The 25,839-nt window shown below is 39.2% G+C and overlaps 1 protein-coding gene and 1 long non-coding RNA gene across 4 annotated transcripts; both read right to left on the bottom strand.

The window, feature by feature from the left end:
- Positions 1-20,045, bottom strand: mapk6 (mitogen-activated protein kinase 6). Of its 3 annotated transcripts, none has more exons than XM_015342984.2 (6): positions 19,800-20,045; positions 10,612-11,838; positions 3,775-3,919; positions 3,143-3,307; positions 2,672-2,873; positions 1-2,492 (listed from the first exon to the last, which is right to left on the bottom strand). In XM_015342984.2, exons 2-6 carry the CDS (start codon positions 11,164-11,166, stop codon positions 1,388-1,390), a joined length of 2,172 nt encoding a protein of 723 aa, XP_015198470.1. In that variant the 5' UTR covers positions 11,167-11,838; positions 19,800-20,045; the 3' UTR covers positions 1-1,387. The 3 variants fall into 3 exon arrangements, with proteins under 3 accessions (XP_015198470.1, XP_006628718.1, XP_015198471.1); XM_006628655.3 differs by lacking the exon at positions 19,800-20,045 and adding an exon at positions 14,870-14,970; XM_015342985.2 differs by lacking the exon at positions 19,800-20,045 and adding an exon at positions 13,698-13,834.
- Positions 20,046-22,851: 2,806 nt separating this feature from the next.
- Positions 22,852-25,001, bottom strand: LOC107076881 (uncharacterized). Its single transcript, XR_001478010.2, has 3 exons — positions 24,880-25,001; positions 23,795-23,877; positions 22,852-23,073 (listed from the first exon to the last, which is right to left on the bottom strand). It is a non-coding gene; the product is annotated as an uncharacterized lncRNA (long non-coding RNA).
- Between the last annotated feature and the right edge of the window lie 838 nt (positions 25,002-25,839).

Here is a 25,839-nt window from a genome sequence, read left to right as displayed (position 1 = left end):
TTGTGTATATTTGCTGGCCATTTTTATTTTATTTTTTTTAAACAGGGGAACCAATGATCAAGAAAATAAGTACCAGTATTTCAAAAGGCAAAATAAATTTCCAGAAGTTCTACATGCTAGACATTAACCTAATTTAATCATGCTTTTTGAAAAAAAAGTATATATAAATTGTAATAAAAACATACATTAAAATGAACTTAATGACTTACGATATACTTCACCTTTAACTTCTAGTTTTATTGTACCTTCCATTTTTACTTCCATGCACACAATTCTAACATTACAGGTTTATTTTATATATATTTTTAAAAAAAGACTTTAAGACTTCTAGGCGCATTTTCAGATTCATAAAGCTGTTGTTTTTTTTTCCTTAAAGAAATATCAAGCACCTATAAATAAAAAAACAAAACCAAAGCTTTACACAGTGAGGGCTTTCCTAAAGGAAACAAACAATGGGAAACAGAAAGCATGAACTCGAGCGGATGAATTTGTATTCTGCCGTTACAAAACGATCTTGCCATAATGCTGGACAAAAGAATGCACTGAACTAAAATGCCTCCGATTGTGAACAGTCACATTGAACCTACAAAATTAAAATAAATACCTCACATTTGCTAAAATAAATAATGATGCATATTAACACTTCACTATGGCAAATGTGTATTAAAAAACAGTCAATGCGCACTGAATGGTATTAGGTTGCTGGCAAAGCGAACATACAAGAACATGCCTTAAAGCACTAGTGTGGCTCCTAGCTTCCCACTCACTGCTGTTACCTTGAGGTAGATAACACATGTGTACCAATGTCTACATTTAATGGATGATGCTGGCATCATGTGTCTTAAGAAATGTTACAGTATGAAAAAGTTTTAGGATACCTTTATGGGAAAATACTTTAATAAGTTAGACCTTTGCACATTACTTAAAAAAATAAAATAAACATGCCTATATATATTTCCCCCCACTGTGTATTTATATATGCCAATATGAGATCCACTCCATGAAAAACAAGTTCTTCTAGACTTGGCCTAACTGCATTACTGACAGGTCTTCCCAGTTTATCATCATTAGTGCATTTTCCTCATTATTTCACGTTGCCAGCACTGCATTGTTTTCTTTTATGGTTTTTCTTCCTTCTCTCCTTATTTGTTAGGTGTCCATTGTGTGCAAATGACATGCCAGTTTTTAAATCAGGGCGTGATCATCGATTGTTTCCCACCGCACCACCGAAATAAGTCCAAAGTGCTGTCTGACACTCTTTGCAAACTTATGAACGCACCCTTGAAAAAAATAAATTCCTTAATATTTACCGTACACAACACAAATGTATGAAATGATTCAAGTAAAATAATGTTCATACTATTAAAAAAATGTCTTGGGGTGTGGTTTAATTTAAATGTTTCAGAATGCTGCTATATGTTTTATGAGCTATCTGGGGGGAGCACATCACTGCTGAAGGCGTTAAAGTGGCCTGTATAGACTTAAGTGGTGAATCTGAAGAACTGTCAAACCCAGGCAGAGCCAAGGACTCAAACTGCACATTGAAGACAATCTCCCCATTTCTTCCAATAAAGCCCTCCTCTACCTCTTTCTCCTCCGCTACCTTGTCTTCTGTAGGCTCTGGCTCTGCTACCTCAGCCTCCTCTTTCTTACTAAAAAGCCTGTCCAAGTAACTGGTGTAGGTATTTTCCTTCTCTAGCTGCTCGTCTTTCCTCACGTCCCAGCAAACCTCATCTATCAGGCAACTCTCCTCCCCGACCTCCACGTTGTCAAACTGGCTTTCCCAGGGGTTGGGCACCCAGCCCTCCAGCTGGGCCAGGTTCACTATCCCTTTCTCCTCTTTCTCCTGGCTGACCGACTTGGACAACGAGCTTTTGGATTCTATCAGGGACACAGAGCTGTTCAGTTCGTTTAAGAGGCCCACCTCGGAGGGCTCTGGCTGAAGACTGAGTTTGATGGTGCTCGCTATAAAGGAATCGAAATCAAAGCCCTTGTTCTTCTCTTTGTCCTTCTCAGCCAGTTGCTGGGACACTTCCTGGAGTGCTATCTGAGCCTTTACCAGGCCATTCTTTTCACATTTAGATTTACCTTTCTTATCTGCCTTCTCCCTGCTCTGCTCTTTCCAGTTGGACAGATCTATGATGAGCTTGGGCTCATAGTAGTGGTTGACTTCACTGTCGCGCCACACCAGGTTATCCAGGTAAGAAGGGGACACAGCTTTATAGTTACAAGTGTGGCTACACTCCAGGTCACAGTACTTGTTTTCATGGTGATCCTCATGTTGCCAGGAAGGCTCATTTGGGAAGAGAGAGTCAAAGGTAGAGTCATCCAGGAACTTCTCACGGTCCCCATCTGTGTACTTGCGTGGGTCAACCTGTACTTCTTCCTCATCCGTTACATCCGAAATGGCTCTGGGATCGCGCTGGACCTCATCAGCTTCATGGTTACTGTGAAGGTGCCAGTCTTGGTCTGAGAACTGGCTGTCATGATACCTGCAATGCGAACAGACAGAAATCATGGGAATGGTCACTTCAAGGTTCAATCCCAAACAAGCAGAGGAAAAATAACTTTGTGCTTTGAATTCAAATATGTTATGAGTCACATGGGTTTGAACATTTGAGGAAACATACAACACAATGCAACACTGAACACTTAATGCTGCAAGATTTACCTGTCCCAGTTGTACACATGGCTATGACTTTCATCCATCAACAGGATCTCATCCACCTCATCCTCAATGTGAAAGGGGTGGCTAGAGATCGGCTCATCCAATGGGAAGGAGTAGATGCTCATGTAGGGGTGGGCTAAGGCTTCTTCTGCAGTCAGACGGTCCATGGGGTTGAAAGTCAGGATCTGCTCCAGAAAGTCCAATGCTAACAAGAGGAAATGTTTAAGATTAGCACTCTGCACCTGAAAGACTTTCATTTAAATGATAATCATTTAAATGATTTTCTAAATAGACCAATGAAACATAAATCACCTGCATGGAGAGTGAAATACAGCTGTATTCGTAAGTGACAGCTAAAGTATATATTTACACCACACTTTTGTCATGCAATTTCTATTATTACCATGCTGAGGTGTTGCAACAATAGTTGTTGTGGACTTGATCAACCTTGGGCTGATTTTCAATTCCTGTTACCTTCAGCACTGACACCTCGCAGCAGCTTCACCAGCGGGGTCTGTGGCTCAGACATATCGTTCTTGATGAAAACGGGGATGACACTCAGCAGCTCCTGACGGTCCTCCTCATGGATAACGGGGATAGATTCCAGTATCAGCTGCATCTGCTCCAGCTCGTGAGCACCTATGTGTTCACATCAGGAGAGCCTAATATTACAACAGGCAAGCTCAGACCATCAACACTGTTAGTCCTACCGGGTGGGACTAATTTGAGAGGGGAAACCTGTTTTGAAGTTTTGAAGAAACAGCAAAAGCACACTCTTAACAGCTGAGATACTGCAGTGTAACCACTCTGGTCTAAACTCTAGAATTCCTGCCTCCAAAGAGTCTTAACAGACTCACTAGCATAATAATCATACGCACAAGGCTTAACTTGGCCACTAGCCTAAATACAAAAAAAAAAGAAAATAGTGTACTTTCTATTCAAGGATTTTTTTTGTACCTGCACAGACATTGACCCTTACAAGCAAAATCACTGCATTCCACAGCATACCGTGGAAAGGAATAATCGATTCCAGGTGTTCAGCTTTTAAACCATAAAAATACAGAGATGGTTCGACAACATAGGATAACAGTTTTCGTTACACTGACCTGCAAAGAGAGTTTTTCCAGTCAGCATTTCTGCGAAGATGCAGCCCGCAGCCCACATGTCAATGGCTTTGGTGTAGTTATTAGGAGACAGCAGAAGACGGGGAGACCTGTACCATTTTGTGACCAATCCCTCGGAAAGGTGACCCTGAAAACAAAGAAATGCAATGATTAGCACATCTTAAGAAGGTTCCTCTGTACCTCACCTGTGTGTCGTTTATTTTAATATCACTCTCTGACATAGGCCTAATAACATTTGGATAAATCTGAAAACAAGGGTAAACTCATTGACAACCAGCAGACCATTTCCATCCCAATGACTTTCACCCCACTAAAATTAAACATGGGAGGGGGCGGGGGCAGAGCGAAAACAAGAGAAATGTGCACCCAGTGTCAGCATTGCCCATTATCAGCAGAGACAAGGATTATCCCTCATTTTCTCTCTCGTGGCTGAAGGGAAATGCCAACTAGGCCGACCAGTGAGAGGCCTTTATCTGCAGCTCCAGGCCAATGCCACTGGTATTACTGAGGTTCAGTGTGTGTGCTTTACAAACTAACAATACATTTACAATATAAAATTCAATCCAAAACAGAACAAAGATCCCTTAGCTCAGTCAGAGAAGATCAAAAGTATGTGAACAAACCAGGTGATGCCTACTGTTGATAAACCTTTCTTTCACTTTTTTAAATCCAAAACAGGATTAATTTACTAGAACATTTGACTATTATATAATGACCTGGCATTCACAAGGCAGATTACACAGAAAGGAGATTCACAGAAAACATGCAAAGAGGCTTTGTTTTAATTGCAAATGCCAAAGACATAATATGAGCAAGGGTAAAAATGAACATCAGAGCATCATCACCTCCTGCAGTAGATAAAGCATGCTACAGTAAGAAGTGGTCACGGAGTGACTGCGATTTCCAAATACACACGTCTTCTTCCAGCACTCAAGTCAAGAAAACAAAGACCCCATGGTTTGTTCAATTCTTAATCAGTTTTCAGAATGCTTGGTGTTATAACATGGTGATTACCACATCTTACTTTAATGTAAGAGACAGGAGGAATTTCTTTACAAAGTTAGGGGTGGGGAGAATTTTGTATCAGCAATCAGTAAAGTAAGTGTTCATAATTGGAGATTTTTTTAAACATTTTGACCATTGTAAAAGCTTTAGCCTGTTTCATGGAGAAATGGAGCTAATCTGTTTTAGTATACCAAACAAGAAATAAAGACCAAATAAACACAAAAGAACTGAATGTGTTTATTAATCACATGGTAAATACATTTGCCCAATAAGGCACTGAATGAGCCAAAACTAAATAAGCCTTAAATCAGATTGTGACAATGCTCAGCTTCCAATTCAAACTTCCACATTTGGGATCAGAATGATAACCATCAATATAATGTTATAGCATTCTTGATCTGGGACCTACTTATTTCTGTGAAAGTAAACCTCAATCTGACTATCATGCTTTAAATTGTGTGTTATCGTTTTTTTCTCTCTCACAGCAGATCGGGCTCCCAAAGTAACTTCAAATATCTTGATAAAATTCTTTATTAATGCATGTATGAGACAAACATGATTTAAGATCAAATTAATCCTATGAATACTGAAGTCAGGACAGTGCAACACAATATACAGATGGTGGGCACAGAGATCAGGTGATAAACATTTATTTGCCCAAATTTGGTCCTAAATCCAGGACGTTTTCTTTAGCTCTTTAGGTCATAACTGGCTATACGGCTGGTTGAACGGTGAAATGAATGCAAATAAAGTTTAACTGGTCCAGTAGATCTTTTTTCTATGGTCTGTTAAGGATTTAAAGAAGCTTAGTAACCTGCTGGATTCCAGACCACAAGGACTGGAGTCCCTGTCCATAGTGAAGTCAAACCGTAATTAAGGTGGATAAAAGGTGCAGTTTGAAATAGTTTTCCATACTGTCTGATCTCACTGGCACAGAGAACAGAAACTTGCCCGTGGGGGTGAAACTGCTGAAATCCCCAAATGGGCAAGTGAGACCCCATAAGTCTAATGCAGAGCTCTTAGGCTTTAAGAACGTGTGATGAAGCAAAGGATGCAATGTGGGTTCTGGAGGTGGAGAAAGGATGACCGTGAAGCTGGGTATGTGCAACATCGCATGGGAACTGGGATTTGCGTTCAGCGAGAAATAGGTCTTCCAAAATGGGCTGGAGTTCAAAGGTTTGCTGAGAAAGTGGGAGTGGAAAGGAATCAAGGAGAACCACAGAGTGTTGCAGAAAAAGACCCGTCTCCTGTCAGAGCCGAACGGCATCACACATAATGAAATGCTAAAGAGGGAACGCCTGAAACGTGAAGGAGAAAGGGCAAGATGAGGGCTTGATCTCCTCTCGAAAACACTTGTTCCATATGTTGGCCACAAAAATAACTGATCTTCAAAATAAAAGGACTTCAACAGGACGCTCCTGGATTCAGAATGCTTGGCCACATTTCTTCACAAAACTACACCCACCGCCTGTTGAGAGATTGCACCTGGCTGGCATGAACACCCATCACTACGTTAAACTGATCACACAGATCAATGCAGTTGTAGCTCTCAGATGTTTCAGCTTTCAAAAGCATTAGACGGAAAAAAGAAATCACACATTTACAAAAGCTGACCTGAACATAACTGCTAGTCATTTTTGGTTGGAACCTTTTGATGTTACTACCACCATGGTCAAAAGGAAAATGTTTAGATTCTAGAGTAAAGCTGAACAAGTTTTGTAAAACCTCTATGAAGCATTTTAAAAGGCCACAAAGGCCCCTTATGTAGCATAAAAGCTTGGGAAGGACCAAAATCAAAGACACAAAAGAAATAAAAACAACACTCCTATCCTATGATGTCAGGATGCCCAAACACTGGAAATGGGTTAAATATTCTGAATTAAACCTTGTGACAATTCCAGGCAGTAAAGAGTTGCAGACTGGCCCTTGGTGTCTGAAATGTGGCCTCTGCTATCAGGCTTGTACAAGAAATAGAGGCATTTAGGAGTATAAAAGGGAGTTTTAAAACAGGATATGAAAGTACTGACTGACTAGCAAGGTCCGATATGGGCTGGGAGACCTTTTCACTGCTTTGATGCAACAAAACAGAAAGCATGGTTTCCCAGTGTTAGGAAATAAAAGAAGACTAAGCTTTGAAGAGCGCAAGTAGTGAGATAGTTCACTGGTGGACTTAGGAGAAAAACTGTTCATGTCCTTAAAGGTGAGCATCAGGATTTGGAACTTTATTCCAAAACCCGTAAATCTTTATTCCAAAAACTATATCTTCAAGCAATGACTTCAATGGTCTCAAAGAATATGTTACCTTCCATTCATAAGACAGTTATTTTTTCTCCCTTTGTCCATTACATTTCAGGCCTTCATACCAAGATTAACATTATGCTTTGTTTCCAAAACAGATGCCTGTAGAGTAAACAAAGTCAGTAATGCATTTTTCCACAGTAATGTCTCCACTGAGAGACAATGACATTTCCTTAATTAGAAAACCCTTCTTACCAGTCGCCTTTACAAAATGTCAGCTCATCGTTTATTTTTCACACAATATTTAAATACTTTGAACAGTTAACTCTGGTTAAATCTGTTCATACCTCAGCCTCACACACTTGAAACCAACTGCAGATATGTGCATTGCAAGAAAAGAAGGTACAGAGCATACGTACATTTGTCTGTACATAGGCCAGAAGTCACAGACTTTAGAAAGCGAGTGAACAGACTGATCTTATTTTAGAATCCTAACCTACCCAAAGAGCATGTTTGGCAGCCAGAGCTACCACTGAAACTCAACATAACCTTTCTGCAAATTGTGAAAGCAATACCCTAACTGGCCTTAAGGTGCTTGGCAGTAGAAAGCCAGCTTCACACTGAGGACTGTAGCCAGACAGTCCCCTGACAAAACCACATGCCTAACCATGATAACTGCAGCAGAGAGCTTTGGAATTTGACCTGAAAAGACATTTTGAAAGTGCACCATCATCTTCACAGCTACTGCAGTGTCACTACATTATCTAGGCCAGGGGGTCCTAGAGGTCCACTGTCTGCTGAGTTTTGATCCAGTTGAGCTCTAAAATGCAAATTCTAATTGAATTGATGCCTTTAATTGATATGCTTGTTTTAGCATTTAAATTTAACATTTAAATTTCTGCACTTAGTTCAGTTTCAAAACTACCTACTACTTCAAGGACACTGTTTCTGACAACTTCAGCCTACAAAAAAATGTCAAGATGTCTCTCCTCCTTTTACTTAGCCTTTGCTTCAAAACTAAACAGATATGGATTGGTGATTAATTTATGATTAACAGACGTGGGAATGGTACAGTATCAAACACTCCCACAACCATTTTTTTTATTTACAGAGGAAAACCTAAAACTCAAACTGGCAGAGATGACCAGTTACAAATTCTATTTAACATTTTAAGAACTGAAAGATTTGAAATACCCCAAAACAGACAACTGGAATCAATTAATCTGAAACTAATAACTCTGCTTGTGCAAAAACACAGAGATAATGATTCCCCAGAATGAGGATGAGGAGCCATTGCTTTAGAACAAAGGTTTTCTATCCTGATCCTGGGAGACCTCTGTGTCTGCTGAGCTCAAGCTTTGTCCAAATTATGATGTTAATTGATCTGCACTCAGTCCAGGGTGAAAAAAAAATCCTACTTCAAAAGGACCTTTTTTAACATCTTTAGCTTACAGGACTTTAAGCAGACTCTCCTCAGTGTGCTCACCTTTACTGCAGACTGAAGAGCTCTTTATAACAGACAAGTTCACATTTACTCGATCATGTGACGAACAAGCCCTTGAAAAACGTTTTTTCCTTCTGCAGAGGTGTGAATGGGAGCAGTTCTGAAATTCAGGAACTGGTACAAGGTTGATTCCAATTGCAAATACCACTCAATCCTTCAAGATCCGCAGAACTAGAAACCAGTGTTCAAGAGAGATGCCTACTCTTGGACATTTGGTCCGTTTCAATTGCAAATAATGGTTAGCACACACAGAGGACCTCACCAGACTCCCTGTGCCGCATGAACAGTCACCGACAGTCACCAGACTACTGTCTGCAGGCACAGCATCATGTGTAACTGCTGACCACAGCACCCTCACAGCTGCTTATAAAGGCAGCTTGTCTATTGAAGCAGACATGTGGCCTGCTGTGCACACATCAGCTTTAAAGTACAAATGCAAATTGGAACAGTTCAGATATAGTTTTGTGCATATCAAAAGAGCAAAGAGATAAGTTAATTGAATCTTAATGACTCAGCTTCAAGGTGTGCAGGGGTTAATCCCACACCAGGAGAGCCCATCTGTACACCTGACAAGTGAAATAAAAAGCAATTGTAAACGTACCCCTCCGAAGAATTCTTTGAGTTGGAAATATACCACTCTTCACCACCCAAAATGTTTCTGAATTGTTTTCACTCACAACTTGTACAAAGTAGTAACTAAAAAGATAAGGTCAATCAAACAGCTTCTAACAAGATTTGAGATTAAGAAAGCAGAGTAGAAAAAAAAGGACGAACAATTGGCCGCATCTGCTTTGCGAAACATGACTAGGTTTCCAAACATGTTTAAGACTGGTCGCGTTCTTCCAGCTACAAGGACAGAGCAGAACAAAGGGCAGAAATAGCACTGCAGATTTGGAAATGATTTTGCAATCCCAGAGTTTAGAGCCAGCACTTTCAAAAAGGCTAGACATCATTCATTTCCACTGCATGTTGCTCTAGTGTCCATCAGCGAGTTTCAAGACAAGACTTTCTCTGAAGAATGCACACTTCTTTAGATACTCTTTTAGGCTGACAAGATTTTAAATAAGCAAGCATGTTTGCTTCCTGAATATTTAAGTTAGCCATCCCACGACCTGTACTTTTGCCACCTCACCCACATAATCACATGCACACCCGAGTTACTGCATACTCTCCAAATTAAGTTGCAATCAAATATTTCACTGTCAACTGACAAGATGTGCAAGATTATTTTAGGCTTAGCTGCAAACATGCTTCTACTCACACAGAAATGTCTGGACATAAACAGCAAGATGACTTGACCACCGAACATTACCCAACTGCAAGAGTACACAGTCAGGAGCTTTAAAATGTACAGCTGCCTTGGCAATCTCACAAAGCAGACAGTTCCTGCATGCAGATGGCAGACTGAACGATTAAAAAATTTAAGACCTGTGATATACTGCACATGGGTCTGTTTGCTGAATGGTAACCATACCAAGAAACACCATAACAGGAAGATTCAAACATTGACAGTAATTGCTATTTTACCATTAAGAACTTGAACATGAAAGGACAAGAACTAAAAACCAGTGGCTTAGCTAGTTGAGATTTCTCTAATGATAGCAGGAGGGAGATTCAAGAGGATAAGTCCATTATAATTTATAAAAACTGAGCAAAATAAATATACTCCTCTAGACTGCCCAGCTACATTTTGTACAAAGTTAATGCTTGGTCACAACTAAATTAACGGTTAAGCAGCAGGATACTGCCATTTGTTGAAAGGAAATTTGGAGATATCCTTTATAGCTGCTTGCAGGAACCACATCCTTTGGGATAGGAAGCAAAGGCGTCGATTTTTTTGGGTTTCAGGAAATATTTTTATCGTTCCTATTTTCAACTAGGCTTATATGGACTCCCTTCCAATGAAGGCATGATAGCTTGATCTCATTGTACTGAGGTTTGCATTTCTAGCACACCCAACGAACACAGCACTACAATAATATGTTCTGAACTAAAACAAAGGAAGGCAATGGCAATAAACCTCATTCCCTCCAGAACTGCCACATTTCATAAAAAGCAAATGCACAGCTTACCTTATGTGAATAATGGGGATCCATGATTCTTGCCAAACCAAAATCTCCTATCTTCAGCACCAGGTCCTCAGTGTTGATGAACAGGTTGGCAGGTTTGAGGTCCCTGTGCAGGACATTGGCCGAATGGATGTACTTGAGACCCCGTAGCAGCTGATACATGAACAGCCTGGCGTGCCCTTCGGACAGCAGGCCTTGCTCCAGGAGCTTGCACAGGTCCGTCTCCATGTACTCCTGGACGATGTAGACGGAGTTCAGCTCTGTCAGAGAGCCCACGTCCTCCGTCATCTGTGTTCCATTGGGTCCTAGGATCTCGAACACCTTGACGATGTTGTCGTGGTCGAGGCGTCTGATGATTTTGATTTCCCGTAAGGCATGTTTCACACTCTGGGGGTCAGTGAGGACTATTTTTTTTACTGCCACCCTTTTGTCACAGTCATTGTCCACGGCGGAGAACACAAGACCATTTCCACCATATCCCAGCGGCTTCAAGTCCATGTAGCGGGAGCCCAGATCGAAGCCATGAATGTTCATCAGGCTTTCAAACTTCTCTGCCATTTTTTAGCAGACTTTTTATTTTTATTATTGTTGTTGTTGTACCAGGGTTTTCACTTTAATTTTTGAAATACCAATGCTCAGCAGACACTTGAGATCGATTCGAACAAAATCTGAACAACCTGAACATGTGCAAAAGACTCTGCATTCAAACCGTGATTCTTCTTAGGATTTACCAAACAAGTCAACAACTAGGCCAGCAGTTTCCCCCCCCAGTCGGTCATTCACAGCTTTCCAAGAGAAAAACTGAAAAAGCTGACGTTTGGTAGACATGTGATGTATTTTACCATCATGTTTTGCAAAAGAGGTTTCCTTCCGTCTAATTTACACTAGTGTTAGAAAGACTACAATGGAATGAATCTTGAGGCCAGAATAAAATGCTAACATTGAAAATAAAAGTGAATAAATATAAAAGCATCTAACAACAACATCCTCACAGTGCAGATACATTCAGTGTTTGACTGGTCCTGAGCAGCGTCATTCTACTGTGCCTATGAGCACTAGGATTTTTTTTTTTTAATTTTGCGTTTGTTATTTTAAGTATTTTGATCGTTTGATCAAACAACTAGAGTCCAGTAGCTTTTTATTAAGCAAGGATCCAGTCGTTAATGATCGGGTGGCTCCAGCTCACCACAGTCGCAATCAAAGCTATCCTCCATTTTACATTGGGGTAACCTGAAAAAACAAAGACAACAGAGAACAAAACATAAGGATTGATTTTCCTACCACTGATACAGCATCTTTAAGTGGCAGCGATATAGTAATACAAGGAAATGCAGACTTTCTCGGTAAAGCTATGATAAAACCATCATCTTTCAATAAGGGCTTCAGACGACTCAATGAAAGACGGTAAGCTTCCCAGTCTGTCACTATAGGCTCATCCCTCACTGATAAACCAGATGATCATGCTTTTTCTTGTAGTACACAGCACACCTGAAAAGACTTTAAAGGACATTACTAATAAAGAAACAATTTAACAGTTGCATGCAAGCCTTGTGTACATACAAGGACAGGGATGGTCAAACTATTCTTCACTAAGTAGAACACTTTTCAAGGGTAGGTGCCCCTGGTGCACACTTTACTGTGTGGTTATATTGTAATAGCCTGAACAACAATCAGGGAAATTAACAGATCCCCACTAATCAGTCTCACATATTTAGGAAACTATAGCACAATTTCAGACTTAAAACTATTGACCGCCTAGCATCTCATGGGAGCTTGGGAAATCCAAACACTCAGGCCTTGAGGAGGGGGTGATATACTAAGAGCTATAATTTCACAAATATGGGTCTATACCTAAGCTCTTTCAATCTTTTGGCTGCGCAGTGTGATGTGGTTTGGTTACCACTTTTCTTCCAAGTCCTCTCGATTAATTTCTCCCCAGTTAGCTGCTCACAGCAGCATCCAAAACATGCTGCAGTGGGGACTGAGGGAGGATGAATGAGAATACTACAGAGAAAACGAAGGCTGTCCTGCCAACTGGCACGCAACAGTGCTTTAAAGGAGCAGCGCACTCTTTTGCTTAGCTAAATTCATTTAGCCATTTTCTGACTGCTCTAACCAATACAGTGTCACGGGGAGCCAAAGCCTATTCCAGCAAGGAACGGGCGCAAGTTTGGATACACTCTGGATGGGACACCAGTCCATCACAAGGCACACATGCACACACACTCACACAGCAGATAACACCCCAGGACCACCATGCTGTGCACTTAGCTAAACTGATCAAATACAGTACCATGCCATGTGGTTCGGATGTCAATTTATTATGGTAAACTGTAGCTTTTTAAAGTCTGAAACATCATAGCTAAAAAGATGGTTACATCTAGAATAATTGTCAAATATAGTTGTACAATTATTGTATCAGGACATTTTTCATTCCAAACAAATTGAGTTATTTACAGTCGTTTCTACTTTGCTATATGTAATATAAAGGGCACTTAATTCCAGCTTTAAACTGGAAACGAAACGAGTATAACGAGAACTCCAGTGTATTTTTAAAGTGGGTAAGTATAATGTGTTCACAAGGCTCTGGGAAACAACAAAACAACATTAGCTACATTACAGGTATATCAGGAAGCCCAATCACGCCAATCTCTCAAAGGGTTCTAAAGAAAAGGTAGAGGTGTGCACACATTCTTGAGGAATTTCGGAGACGCAAATATCCGACGTTTGCAAACCAGGAAAACGCACGGGTGGATACACCCGTCATGTAGCAACACAACAGAGCCGGCGGAACACACAGAGAAGGAAGTCTGCCTTTAAATGTGTAACTGTGACAACACAGATCTTGAGTCACTGTTCCAGGAAGTGCGATTTCACCAGCGCCGTGGAAACCACTCGAGCTGTATGACGTCACGGAACACGAAACCCCCCTCCACGCCGCACAGCACAATAGGCTGTGGAAACCTCGAAAATACACTCGCTGGGAAGACTTTCGTGATCAGAAAATCGAGTTCTACAGAGGGGAAAAACAAATACTTTTCTTTTTATTTACTTTTCGTCTTTTCCCTTCGATCACGGATTTGAATTACCTCCGTTTCGGTCCTTGACGCCGCGGCCACGTTGCAGTTTTTTGAGGGGTGGGAAGTTAAGCCATTTCAAGAAAACTAGAGCCCTTACGTGTAGGGATTCACTTGAAAACGACACGTTTAATTTGAATTTAGTTTAATAACCCTACACTTAATTGCCTTAATTCACTTTTATCAAACTAGTAAAACGAAAGTGGGCTAGTTGATTGCTTATTACTAATAACACCACATTTTATTAAACAAAACTACTGTACTAGTTGATGAAATGCCATATTTTTCCACAACAATAAAACAATTAAGGAGTTACGTGTAATTAAAGGTATTCAGTACATAAAGTTTACAGCTCACGCTATCACTTCACGCAATATTGCTGTTGATAACAGTGTTATGTAAAAATAGGCCAGCCTACAGAGAATGCCATTCTAAACTGCCGTCAATCTCAACAGTACCTTAACTACCACATTTTAAAAATATGTACCATATTTTAAAACTCAACATAAAAATAACACTTTTTAAAAAAAAACAAGCAAGAGCATTTTACAACACTTAGCGGGGAGAAAACATGCTCGTCCACGTAACAGCCTCGAGTGCACAATGCCTCTATAATGAGTTGGGTTTCAAAATACACGGATTTAATTCAGAATAACCACACCAAAAAGATCTCAATAAACAATCAATCATTTCACCCTCTTCTTTGGAAAGAGGAAGGGAAAGGCGCCGTTGTAGAGCGGACGAAGCCGACCGTGTCCTCACAAAAGCAGCTCGACGCCGGGAGCTGAGGAGGAAGCCGAGGCGGCGGCAGCCGAACCGCCCGGCGATCGCCGAGGGCAGACGGACACATTAACGCACAAAAAGCTCAACACAGCTGGGAGAGATCTGCGCTGTTACATTATCGACCTTAGCACTTCAGCTTCGTGCAGGCAGCGTCCTTCCCGCACTTACTTATTCAGAAATCGGACGAGAAATGGCAACAAAAGGGGCCGGTTGCGAGCACGACACGAAGCCTCTCACGACGAGTCGTGACAGCACAAAGAAAGGCAGCAGCCGGGGAGAGCCGACCGGCATTGCAGTCGCGTACAACAGCCGAAAATAACGCGGCTTTTAAGGTCGCCGGACAGAACACACAAAAGACAGTGCTGTCGGGATGATATAAAGAATCACATTATTTCACTTACTGTTCGTATCCGCCTCATTTACAAGTTTTTCGTGGTAGTAATTAGCTGGATATGCACTGCGCTCCCTCGACCCTTCGAGTCTGCTGCAATCGCCATTCAGGCTAATGTAAGAGGAGAAGCTGCGTCAGCGAGGCTCACCGAAGGGGGGCGATGAAGGTGGCGGCAAAATTTAAAAAAGAGACCTAAGGCTGCCGCAGTTTTTATTCATCAATGTTTTCATTTCAGAAAACATTCATATATCTACTAAAAATCGGTCCACCTGTCTTTACATAAATCATTTTTAATTTCGAAGCCCTTCACAAGCTGACGTCGTTTCACGGACACCTCGCAGTGTTACAATCAATGTCTAACGAGTAATAATTGAATGTAAATATTGAAGGAGAATGGTAGCGTTTCGTCAAATCCCTTTTTCCAATTTCTCGGAAAACCCAGTCACCTACTTAAAGTAGCAGTAATTGAATACAAGAAACCAACTACTAGATATACGTGATTCGGCCAGCCTTTCGAACTGTAATCCTCTGCATTCCCATTTAAACAGAATAGCGGCTACCTTGTTTTTTTACAGAGAAGTTCGGTGCTGAAAGAGCCGCTGAAATACACATAGTTAAAAAAGGATGTTTTAATGTGGTGTGTTCTTCGGTTCTGTTAAAGAAATAAAAAAAAACATACAGGTTCACTGTTTATTTCTGGTGCGTTGTTTTAATGCTTGTCACAGCGAACCACCCTAGATGTCCTTGATATGGTTTGGATGTGAACAGCTCCTTCATTCTTAAATCCTACGGGATTGGGTTTTTGCAGCAATAAGTATATATACAGTTAGAGGACAAAGTAACTCGTTCAGATTAGCATTTCAGATTAGTATCTCATTGAAAGATACTCCTACATGTGTCATGTAGATATGCTGTATTTATTGCCAATGTTTGTGTCAGTTTCACAATAACGCCCATCTGTGCAGTGGCAGATGTAAAATCAAAGAATAGTTTTATATTCCTTTCAGTCTAAAAAACCTTTTAGCACTACAGCTATTTTTAAATGATACTGATTCTCCGTTTAGCAGCCAGAACAAACTTGTTGAATCCGAAAGGAAATGATGATGTAACCTCAGGAGCGAGAAAGCATCTGAATTCAGAGCTCATCTCCCAGTTGATGAATGAGCAGCAGGGACTCTAGCTTTGCATGAATGTGTGAGCTGTAGCTTCGCAGTGCATCAGCACGGTCCGGGCCATGTGAGAAACCATGTGCTGGAGAATGCGGCACAGAACTGTGGCCATACCCGTGGAGGAGGTGTGGTGGAGGTTTATGCGACAAGAGGAGAATAAGGTTTTCTGCTGTAGAGGTGGTCCAGCTATAGGGGGTTTTAATGGTCAAAAATCCTTCTGTTCACCGTTTAACATCACAGAGGATGCAAATACCTTGAATAAATTGTATTCGAATTGTTTTTTTATCATAAGAATATTAATACCAAAAACAACGTTTTAAGTGCGTTTGCTTTTTTTTTCTATACAGTGGCAACCGTATCGAACTGTAAATCGTCTTCATGGATAAGTGGGAAATATGCCCCTAGACATATCCAGAACGGTTACTGCGCAGACTATTGACTAAATTTACCCGACATGTTTATTAACATGTGACCTGAGGCTTGAATTTAAGTGCCCTGCTGAATTTCGCTTTTTTTAGTATCAGCTCACTCTTGGCGGCATAACGGAACTATAAAACATTCAGCGGGACACATTGTCCGCAAGTACGCAGTTGCTTAAATTAATTAAAATAAAATCAGACTCCAAGCTTTGTACGATGTCTTTAAAAATGAACTTGACTTGAAGGAACTTGAGGTCACCCGAAAGCATTGCGTTACCACTGAGCAGAATGACCCTCCCTACTGACGCCGAGAAGTTCACCGCGTTTTCTAGCCTCTTTTGTCTGGATAGTTCGGAAAGTGGGCTGCTGTGATTCTGTCACTCTGTACATATCGTTTTCTGTCTTCTTTTTAGGTGTTGTCACTGCTAAACTTGAAATACTATTTAAAAATACAAAATATATTTCTCTATTTTCTTGAACACCTTACCCAATTTATTATTTGAACGTAGTACTGCTGCTGCTGAAGTTAATGTTCCAGAACCGGCTGTCCATAAGCAGTTCATTGTATCTAATAACACGTTGACTTCGCGAAGTAGATAGTGTGTCCTGCAAAGCTCATTAACATTTTAGGCCTTCTCAATGCTTTGTTCATATCAGATGTCCGGGTTGGCAGAAAGCTGCCAGCTGCGCTTTCAAGCACATTTGAACTATTCAAAAGTTTACCCAAGGAAATGACAGAAAATGTGGTGCTTCGGTCTCTCGTGCAGGACATAACAAATATTATATCTTTAGTGAGTGTGAGTATTTCGGTAAAACCCCTGGCCTGCACGTGTAATGAGCTAAGTGGTCCAGGTGCTCCAGGTTTATAATTGGAAGTTTACTTTCCTCAATATAATCAGCCATGTATTGGACAAATGTAATATGAAGACCTTTAACGATTGTGCAAAATTATACATTTTAATTACCATTATATGTTACTTTCTTAAAAAAAAACATTATACATGGTTAATTCATGAAATTCTAATCCATGTTTTTATCTCACAGTGAATTTAAAACGTAATTATCATATACTGTACAGTATACCTCTGAATTGTCCACTGTTAACACAATTTAGGGGCATCAAGATAATTGCATAAGAGCTGGCTGAAACAAACATTGTCTGAGAAGAGCATGACAGCAGGACCAGTGAAACAATCCTCGATTCTCTTTCAGGATTTAATTACACATTGGCAACTGCAGGGTCCAATACTTTGTTTAAATAATTCAGAGAAAAGGTGAATTAAGTCCAGAATGTTAGATCTGATTGCATGTGGAATATGCAGGATTTTTTAGTTGATTACTATTTTGCCTTGAAAGAGTTCTGTGCATTAGTTTCCTGGCAGAGCTGTTCCTAAAACACCATAGTTTGTATAACTCTACAGTGATATTTTCTAAATAGGTCACCTGGAGTTTGTGTGGGATCAGACAAGGTTATTATATTGCATTTTAATCACCCTGTTGCTATGATTTTTTACTTTTTCTTCTTGGCTGTCAATACCACCTAGAATGTACAATAGACTTCAAATTATATTAGAAGTTTATCTTTCATATATTCCTATTCTAAAATATTAAACATTGTTTTTTTCTCATAAAATAGAATTTACTAGCACAACAAGTAGCACAACAAGTATTCGTATAGGCTACATGCTGATCATTAACAGCTGTGAGATTGTTTTTATCTATAAAACCTTGCATAATGTTTCCCTATCTGAATCAAGTTCATTATTCACAACAGGTAAAATAATTAAAATACTCTCCTCCCCTCATCATAAAAAAAACCTTTAGCCTTTAGCACCAATGTGTTCCATCAGTACACAGTACATTCTTTCTTTTGTGCACAGAAGGTTGGACAGGAGAATTCCCCCTGTGTCCTCAATTAAAATATGAAAATAACCCTTCAAAACTTTTTAGTCAAGCAATGCACCTTGTTTATTTAATGTTTCACTATTATCACATTTGTGATTTTGTTTCCCATCAGTGTTCTATAATGGTGCGAATGCCTTCTAAAAACAGCCACTGTCCATTCAAACCAGTGAACAAGTGATACAGTGAAAACTTAATGGGCTAGGTTATTTGAAGCCCACTGTACAGTATATTCCAAAGTGCAGATCACATCAGTTTTAGAAGAGAAAATGTTAAGGCGTTAACATTTTCACCAATAAAATGGAATGTTCACTCCTTTGCTCTTTTGCAAAACAGAGTGATAGAGATCTCAAATAGAAACATTCTTCTAAAACCTTAGCTTGTTTTATTAATTTATATTCCTTTTTCTGATAGATATAATTCTGCACTAGAAAGTGCTTCCTTGGGATGAGAGCTGCTACATAAATTCCAGTTTCTTATGCAAAACAAAAGGCAGATCTATCCTGATTGCTTACACAGCCTTTTTGAAGGAGTCCAGAATTATACCTGCCAGGCTATTTAATCTCAGTGGACTCATGTGAACCCTGCAAAGACTAAGTAACCAAAACATTAAACCCTATTGGAATGTCCCACATACTACAGTGGTGAGAGAGCTCCATAAAGTGAGAACATGGTGAAAAAAAGTTTTCCTGTTTTCTAAATATGTCACAAATTAACAGCAAATGTTTATTAAAAGAAAATAAATTATGCACAACTTAAAATTTATGTAGATTTTAAATACATTTCATCACATGAAGCTTATGTTTAGTCCATAGCTGTGCAAGCTGAAGTTTTCTTTAGCTGCATGTAGAGGTTTCTATGAAAAGGCTATGTTTCATTGAAAAAAACCCTGGAGGTTAATGCTTTGCATATGAGTTGTTATACTGAGCCCACTGCCTTTCAGAGCAGTGTGCTAATGCTTTATGAATTCCCTGTTATTCCCTTTATTAAACATGCAATCTGGGTTTGGGAAATACAATACATGAAATGAAAACTTACTACAATAAATTAAAACAATGTATCTGCAACGCAAAAAAAAAACTTTAATCTGATAAACATTTTAAGCATTTTTAAACCCTATATCAAAATCAAAACTTTTACCATACTTTTATGAAGAGCAAATTTCAAAGGAAATGTATGAATATTTAAATATATATGAGGAAATTGTTGTGTTACAATTTAAACCGCAGTAAAGAAGAAATATAAATAGGTCTGTTAATTTTTAAGATGAAAATATTTTCATAGCTTACTTGACAATCAAAGAATAATTGCCATCTCTCAGCACATTTTAAATATATCTAGATTTGATGTTAACAGAGGAAGAGAAAAGAGAAATCACTGCATTAAAAGTCACTTCAGCAACTACAGACCTGTACTTCAGCAGGACAGATTAAAATCTTCTGGCACTTACCATCATGAAAATTCTCAGATAGCTTCTGAATCATGTTTGCATCTTAATAATCCCTTTGTGCTGAAGAAGAATAAGTATTCCAGAATGATAGTCCACTGCAGAAAAGGTACGATGCAGCAGAGACTGAGCCAGGGATATCTGGAGTTTGTGATGTTGCGCTCTGAGTATCATGTACAGCTGTTCCTGTAGTAGTTCCACAGGGAATTAATATAGAATGGGAGAAGGGGAGGAGACTGCTCTGTGTATGGTTTGGCTTGCAAGCTCCAGCTCCAGCCCCATTGCAGAGGAGTGTCAACACCTCTCACAGCCTTCCTCCCTCCCTCTCTCCTCTTTTTGCTCTGCCTCTCTTTTGCTGCGCCTCTGCAATTGTGAACGTTGAGCTCATGAGCTGATCTCCTTCAGCTGCAAATCAGGGGCTTGCAGACAAATGGGTGCTGTGGGAACAGGGAGCTGGAAGAAAGCCCTGCTGTCACTTCTGGAACCCTGCGTCTCAGAGAACAAACGTCAGTGGGGGCTGCGGGCCGATAGAGGGGTTCCTGTTCCAACCCTTCTGCCCCAGCTACTGGGATCTCAAGATTAACTGTATAGTCAGGTTTTCACCTGGTCCTTAATGTTGTATTTAAACCTTCTTCAATTGGCTGGGTAAGACAACGAGGTTTGCAATTGGTTCTGGTAGACTGCATATAGTAACCATTTCATGGCTACCTCCTGTTTGCAATGTATTTCATAGGCTGAAGCTGGGCCATCTCCATTGTAACTTTTATCCAGAACACAAGAAAGTTCACAAACGAGCATTCAGCCCATCTAGCTCATTTGCTCTTTAGCAGCTAAATTGATGCAAGGATCTCACCCACCCACATCTTAAAAGAAGGCACTACCCTTTGCATAAAGTGCCCCCTGTTCTCAGTTTTAAATGCACTTCCGCGTACAGTAGTTCACGTTGTGTATTTCGATTTCTGACTCTTTGCTGATTCTGCCAGATCCATGAGGCTGAGCTTGTTGAAACCTTTGGATTTGGAGTACTTGAATCAGGTCCCTTCGTAGTCTTTTCCATCTAAGACCATAAAGATCCAGCCTACCAAAGTAGAGCATTCCTGTCCTCCCCTGAATTTGAATGTTTCAGTAAAAATAGAGAAAGCTATATATAAAGTGCTGTAGATATACAGTAAAGACAGCTATTTCTATATAATGAGACAGCGATAAAAAACAAATAAACTGCTCATTAATTTTGTTCAGTACTCTGTTAGCACATATACTGTATATGCAGTCAATTACAAAACACAGGTGGAAAAGCACGGGACTCAAGATGACTCACTCCGCTGCACTCATTAAAGAAAATACATTTCTGTTCCTTTAAATCTGTGGGATTGTATTCTTAAAACAGTCATTACTGCCAATCCTTGAGCCTGAATGTAAGATTTTTTTACAGAACTGTTTATAATCTTCTTAAAGTAGTTGAATAGGTCATGTTCCTTTCTAGCTCTGTTGTTGGCTTCTGATTATCATTGCTTCTTTCCTTCTTTTCTATTAAAATAATGTTGTAATCAACTGCCTTAGTAAGAACCATTAGACAAACACTTCACGTGGGTCTGAAGAGGATACAGACCCTTCAGATATAAATTTAGCTTTCCCTTACCCTTCTGCGATGCCCACTTTAACTCACTGCTATTATAATAATTTAATTTCAATTACTGATGGGAGGCTATTATTATTATTATTATTATTATTTTATTACGTTCCCTCTTTCTTCTTCTCCTGCAGGTGGATCATAATGCTATTTTGTTCCTTGGGTTTCTGCAGAATATTACACTCCTTTAAACAAAACGAACATTAAACAGTTAACTGAAGAACTTACAGGAAAATCTATCTTTGTCCATTTATTACCTACAGTATGATCATAATGCATTTTCTTCAGGTCATACTTGTAATGCTGTAAATTCAGGCTCTTTCGGTCTTTCCTGATCTTCCCTGTCAGGCAGTAAGGTTTAGTTGTATTTTCAAAAGGAAAGGTCAAATGGTTCTACCCTTTCAAAAATGAGACCAAAACAAAAGATCAAGCAAATAACAGTAAAACAGCACAAAAACACAAAACAATTCTCCTAAATATGTAAGAAAACACATGGTGGCACAGTGGTTAGCATTGCTGTATCACAGCACTAGGGCCCTGAGCTAAATTCCAGATCTCGGTTACTACCTTTGATGAGTTTGTATGTTTCCTCCCACAGCTGAAGGACATGATAGTAGGTTAATTGGCTTCTTGAAAAACTGGCCCTGGTGTGACTGTGTGTGTCTGTGTGTGCTCTGCGATGGAACGGCATCTTGTCCGGGGTGTACAGTATGCTGCCTTACGCCCGATGCATGCCAGGACAGGCTCCTGCTCCCCGTGATCCTGTACTGGAAGCAGTGGTTTGAAAGTGTAGGCTGGATGGATGTTAGAAAATATACTTTCGAATGTAATGCACTCACTACATGAGCACAAAAATAGAGAACTGCGGATCTAGCACTATGATTTAATCTGTCAACTGTTCAGACAGACACTAGGCTCTGTGAAAATGAATTCCTAGGATAGAGTTTTCCAACCATTCTCAATCCGAGTCAAATTCAGAATCTAGATTGGCATGTCTGGGACAACAGAAACAGCAAATGACATTCAACTGGTTGTGGCAAGCCTAGATGCTTAACATACATACACTACTTCCATTATTTCAAACAATGCACTCAATCACCACCCTGACTTGAAATATACATGACCTCAGAGCTGGGTAGTTTTTGCTGTTCTGTGATTGTGAATTCTGGCAGACTTGTAGGGATTATGTTGCTTTAAAAATCTGATTTCAGACTATCACAATAAAAAATCAATTCTAAATGCAATTAAGTGTACAAGTTATGTGACAGTTGTTAAGTATAAAGTTCATAAAATGTCACAATGAGTGTTATGGGGGCAGTTAAACTGAAGTGTTTTATTTTTTTATTAACTGTTAAATAATCCCTTTAGTATATGCCCTTCCCCCAACACACACATGATATTTTGAGGAATGAAAAAGCAGTGTACTTGTTTTGAAATTAGGATGCATCTTCATTTAAAAATACAAGAAAGGATCTTTCAGTAACAGATCCAGGGGCAAGCACAGAGGAATTCCTGGTTTTATCGGGATGAGCTTCAGTTCAGAATCTAGGCAGCCCGCATGTTTTCCACACATCAAGGTCATGATCATCTGCCTTCTCAAAGGGGGTTGTGGATACCCAGTCCATTTCCTGAAACCTGTTATGGATTCTGAAACATTGAAATAGCAGTGCGCAGTGTGAGAGATCAGCACCCAAAATAGTTGCACACTCACACATAAAACCTTCTTAAATAGGAAGACACAGCAAGTCTCATCCTTGCAGTAATCTTGCAGAACTGGAAAAAAAGATTTGTATTTTTTGCTTAGGTGAGATTTTCAGATCGGTATTGGGTGCTGATGTTTCACTATGTTTAATATAATTCAAAGAAATTATATTACTTTGTTCTTTTTGTGCGACTCCAGGACATCCTTGAAAACAAGTTTGTCAAATCTTAATGTATCTTTCCCAACCAAAAGAGTTCAAATTCACTTTTTTAAGAGAGGTTGGGAGTTGAATTGAGCTTACAGTAATGCAATTTTCTATTCGTAGATGTAGTGCATTACAATAATTTGGTTTGAGTTACAGGATAAGGATACTGTACCACAGGGGACTTGTTAATTGATTGGTTTAGGGTAATTAAATTTCATAACAGTCCACAGTACAAGATTGTTATGGTACAAACATTTGTTTGGTTAAAAGCTTCTCACTCGGATGTAGAGCCTGAATTCAGTGTTTATTGCAGATAGCACAGGGGACATCCTATAGCAATGAGACATTTTAGATGTGAGAAAGTAAGTGCAAAGCAGTAATTATCCAACACTGAACTGACTGTGGAAATCCGCTGATTCAATGTGCTGTTGGAAATACTGTAGGAACAATAAATTGCTTACAAAAATATCAGTTGTTTGCCCCCACTGTACACAAACAATCTTTGCTTAATGTTTTCTGAGATGTCGTTCAATTCGAGACTCATCTAAGAAAAGAAAATGATATGTCAGATAACTGTAAATCATTAAGCATTTTTCTTTGTCACAAATTTCACTGCTTTGCACGTTTATACATTTAATGTGTTATGCAAGAGCCTGAAGAAATATTTAACTAACAAATTCAGCATGTAAAATAGGATAAAATAATTTAAATTCCAAAGACAAAGTTATCAGGACAATTGATTTAATCTTGACATCAAGAGGTATTCCTTTCTTAAAAGAATATAAATAATATGCAAATTACAATTTAGCTTTGGAAGTTCAATTTTAAAAAATAAAAACATTTGAGGCTAGAGATTTTATTTCTAGGATTGCCATAAAAGATAATAAACGTTAATATGGAAACTTCCACTTCCACATAAACCTTTGTTTTTCCAGTGAACTGTCACTTTACTGAAGTACTAATGTCACATAAATGCACCAAGATAGTAAAATTATTTTACTGGCCTATTAACCTCTGCTCTGTTTTCAAATACTCTGAAGTTGTAAAAGAAAATATTTTTCTGTTTTTGAAAGCAAAATTTATCTTTCAGGTCTGTGGTGTTTATTTGGGCTTATTTTGGTGTTTATTTTAACAATAAGACAGTATATATTTTCATGTTTTTAATAAGACAGTCCATATTTTATTCTGCATGTTGTATCACTAAAAATCACTGAAATAACTAAAATTGCTGTATATTACAGTAAACTCGGTGAAGAGTAAAATGTAAAAATAATATTCACTTGTAAGAACCATCATGTTTTAGAATTTTATGGTCTCTTTTGTGAGAGCAGCAAACACTTTTAATTGCTCAATCTACATTAAATAAAGGATTTTGTTATGATCTAAACCACAAACATGTCACCAAATACCCAGTTATTAATGTGACAACAATAGCCTTCAAGTGAGTGAAACTTCAGCCATTTCTGGAGTAGTTACATAATAACCAGTCTTTTATTATCGCTGCAGTGCTTAATGAGTCCTGCACATCATATTTCATTTCACTGACCTTCAACTTGTGAACCCACATTTTCTTAATAGCCTCTTGTACTCTCTGGCTAATCCCTTGTCCTTTATCAGACTTCTTTCACTGTCAAAGATAAGATGAATGTTCCGCCTGCTCTTGCTAAACATGAGTGACAAAAGTAGGATGCAGGCAGAGCAGTTCTTTCTTTTTATACAATCTTTCACAGGGTGTGTTAGAAAAAAGCTGTGATTGTTGTGTAAATGCCCTCAGAAGTACCTTAGCCCAGTACAGCACATCCTGGGTATACCATGTCTTGGTACTCTTAGTATTTTCATCTTGCAATCAGTTGAACACTAGGACATGTGCTGTATGTACTGGAAAAACAATGTAACCCTCATTGTCTTCAGAATGTACAGTATATCATCTGCCCATATCTAGTCAATTACCGTCAACCTCACCTTCTCTTTAAAGAATTCAGTTCACAGTGCTTGGAGTCAATGTGTAGGCAGAAGGTCACATTTCCTGTAATACTGTGTGTTGGTCTGACCAACAATCTATTGGCAGATCCTTGCTGAACTTGTATTTTTTTATTATGCACAGTCCCCTTTTCAGGACAGCTTCCTATGCAGAAAGGTTAATATTTCTCATATGCCAAAGAGTTATACACAAAGTCACAGAAAATCAACAGTTTTTATACTAAAATGGTTACTTGTGCATAGCAATCTAAAAAGCCAGCGTTGTGTTAGATAAACTTTAAACAGAAGTAATTCAATGGCATAAAGGTTTAGACAATAATTTAGCATCTTGTGTCAAGCTCCTAGCTGTCATAACATATATTTGCATTTTAAGATCCACACTTTGCTCTGCTTATTTCTCTGCTTTTCCACACTTTCCTTTGGGGATTGTAAGCAATCCACTACCCTAACTTTACATATTTTGTCTGGCCTAACTTCTTACAAATCACAGCTGAAGTTTATTATTTTGTTTTATAACTGACTTTTT

The sequence above is a fragment of the Lepisosteus oculatus genome, chromosome 5 (assembly GCF_040954835.1).
Source record: "Lepisosteus oculatus isolate fLepOcu1 chromosome 5, fLepOcu1.hap2, whole genome shotgun sequence".
NCBI classification, from domain to species: Eukaryota; Metazoa; Chordata; class Actinopteri; order Semionotiformes; family Lepisosteidae; genus Lepisosteus; species Lepisosteus oculatus.
Note: the sequence above shows the minus strand (reverse complement) of the source record. Positions and strands in the feature narration are given on the sequence as shown.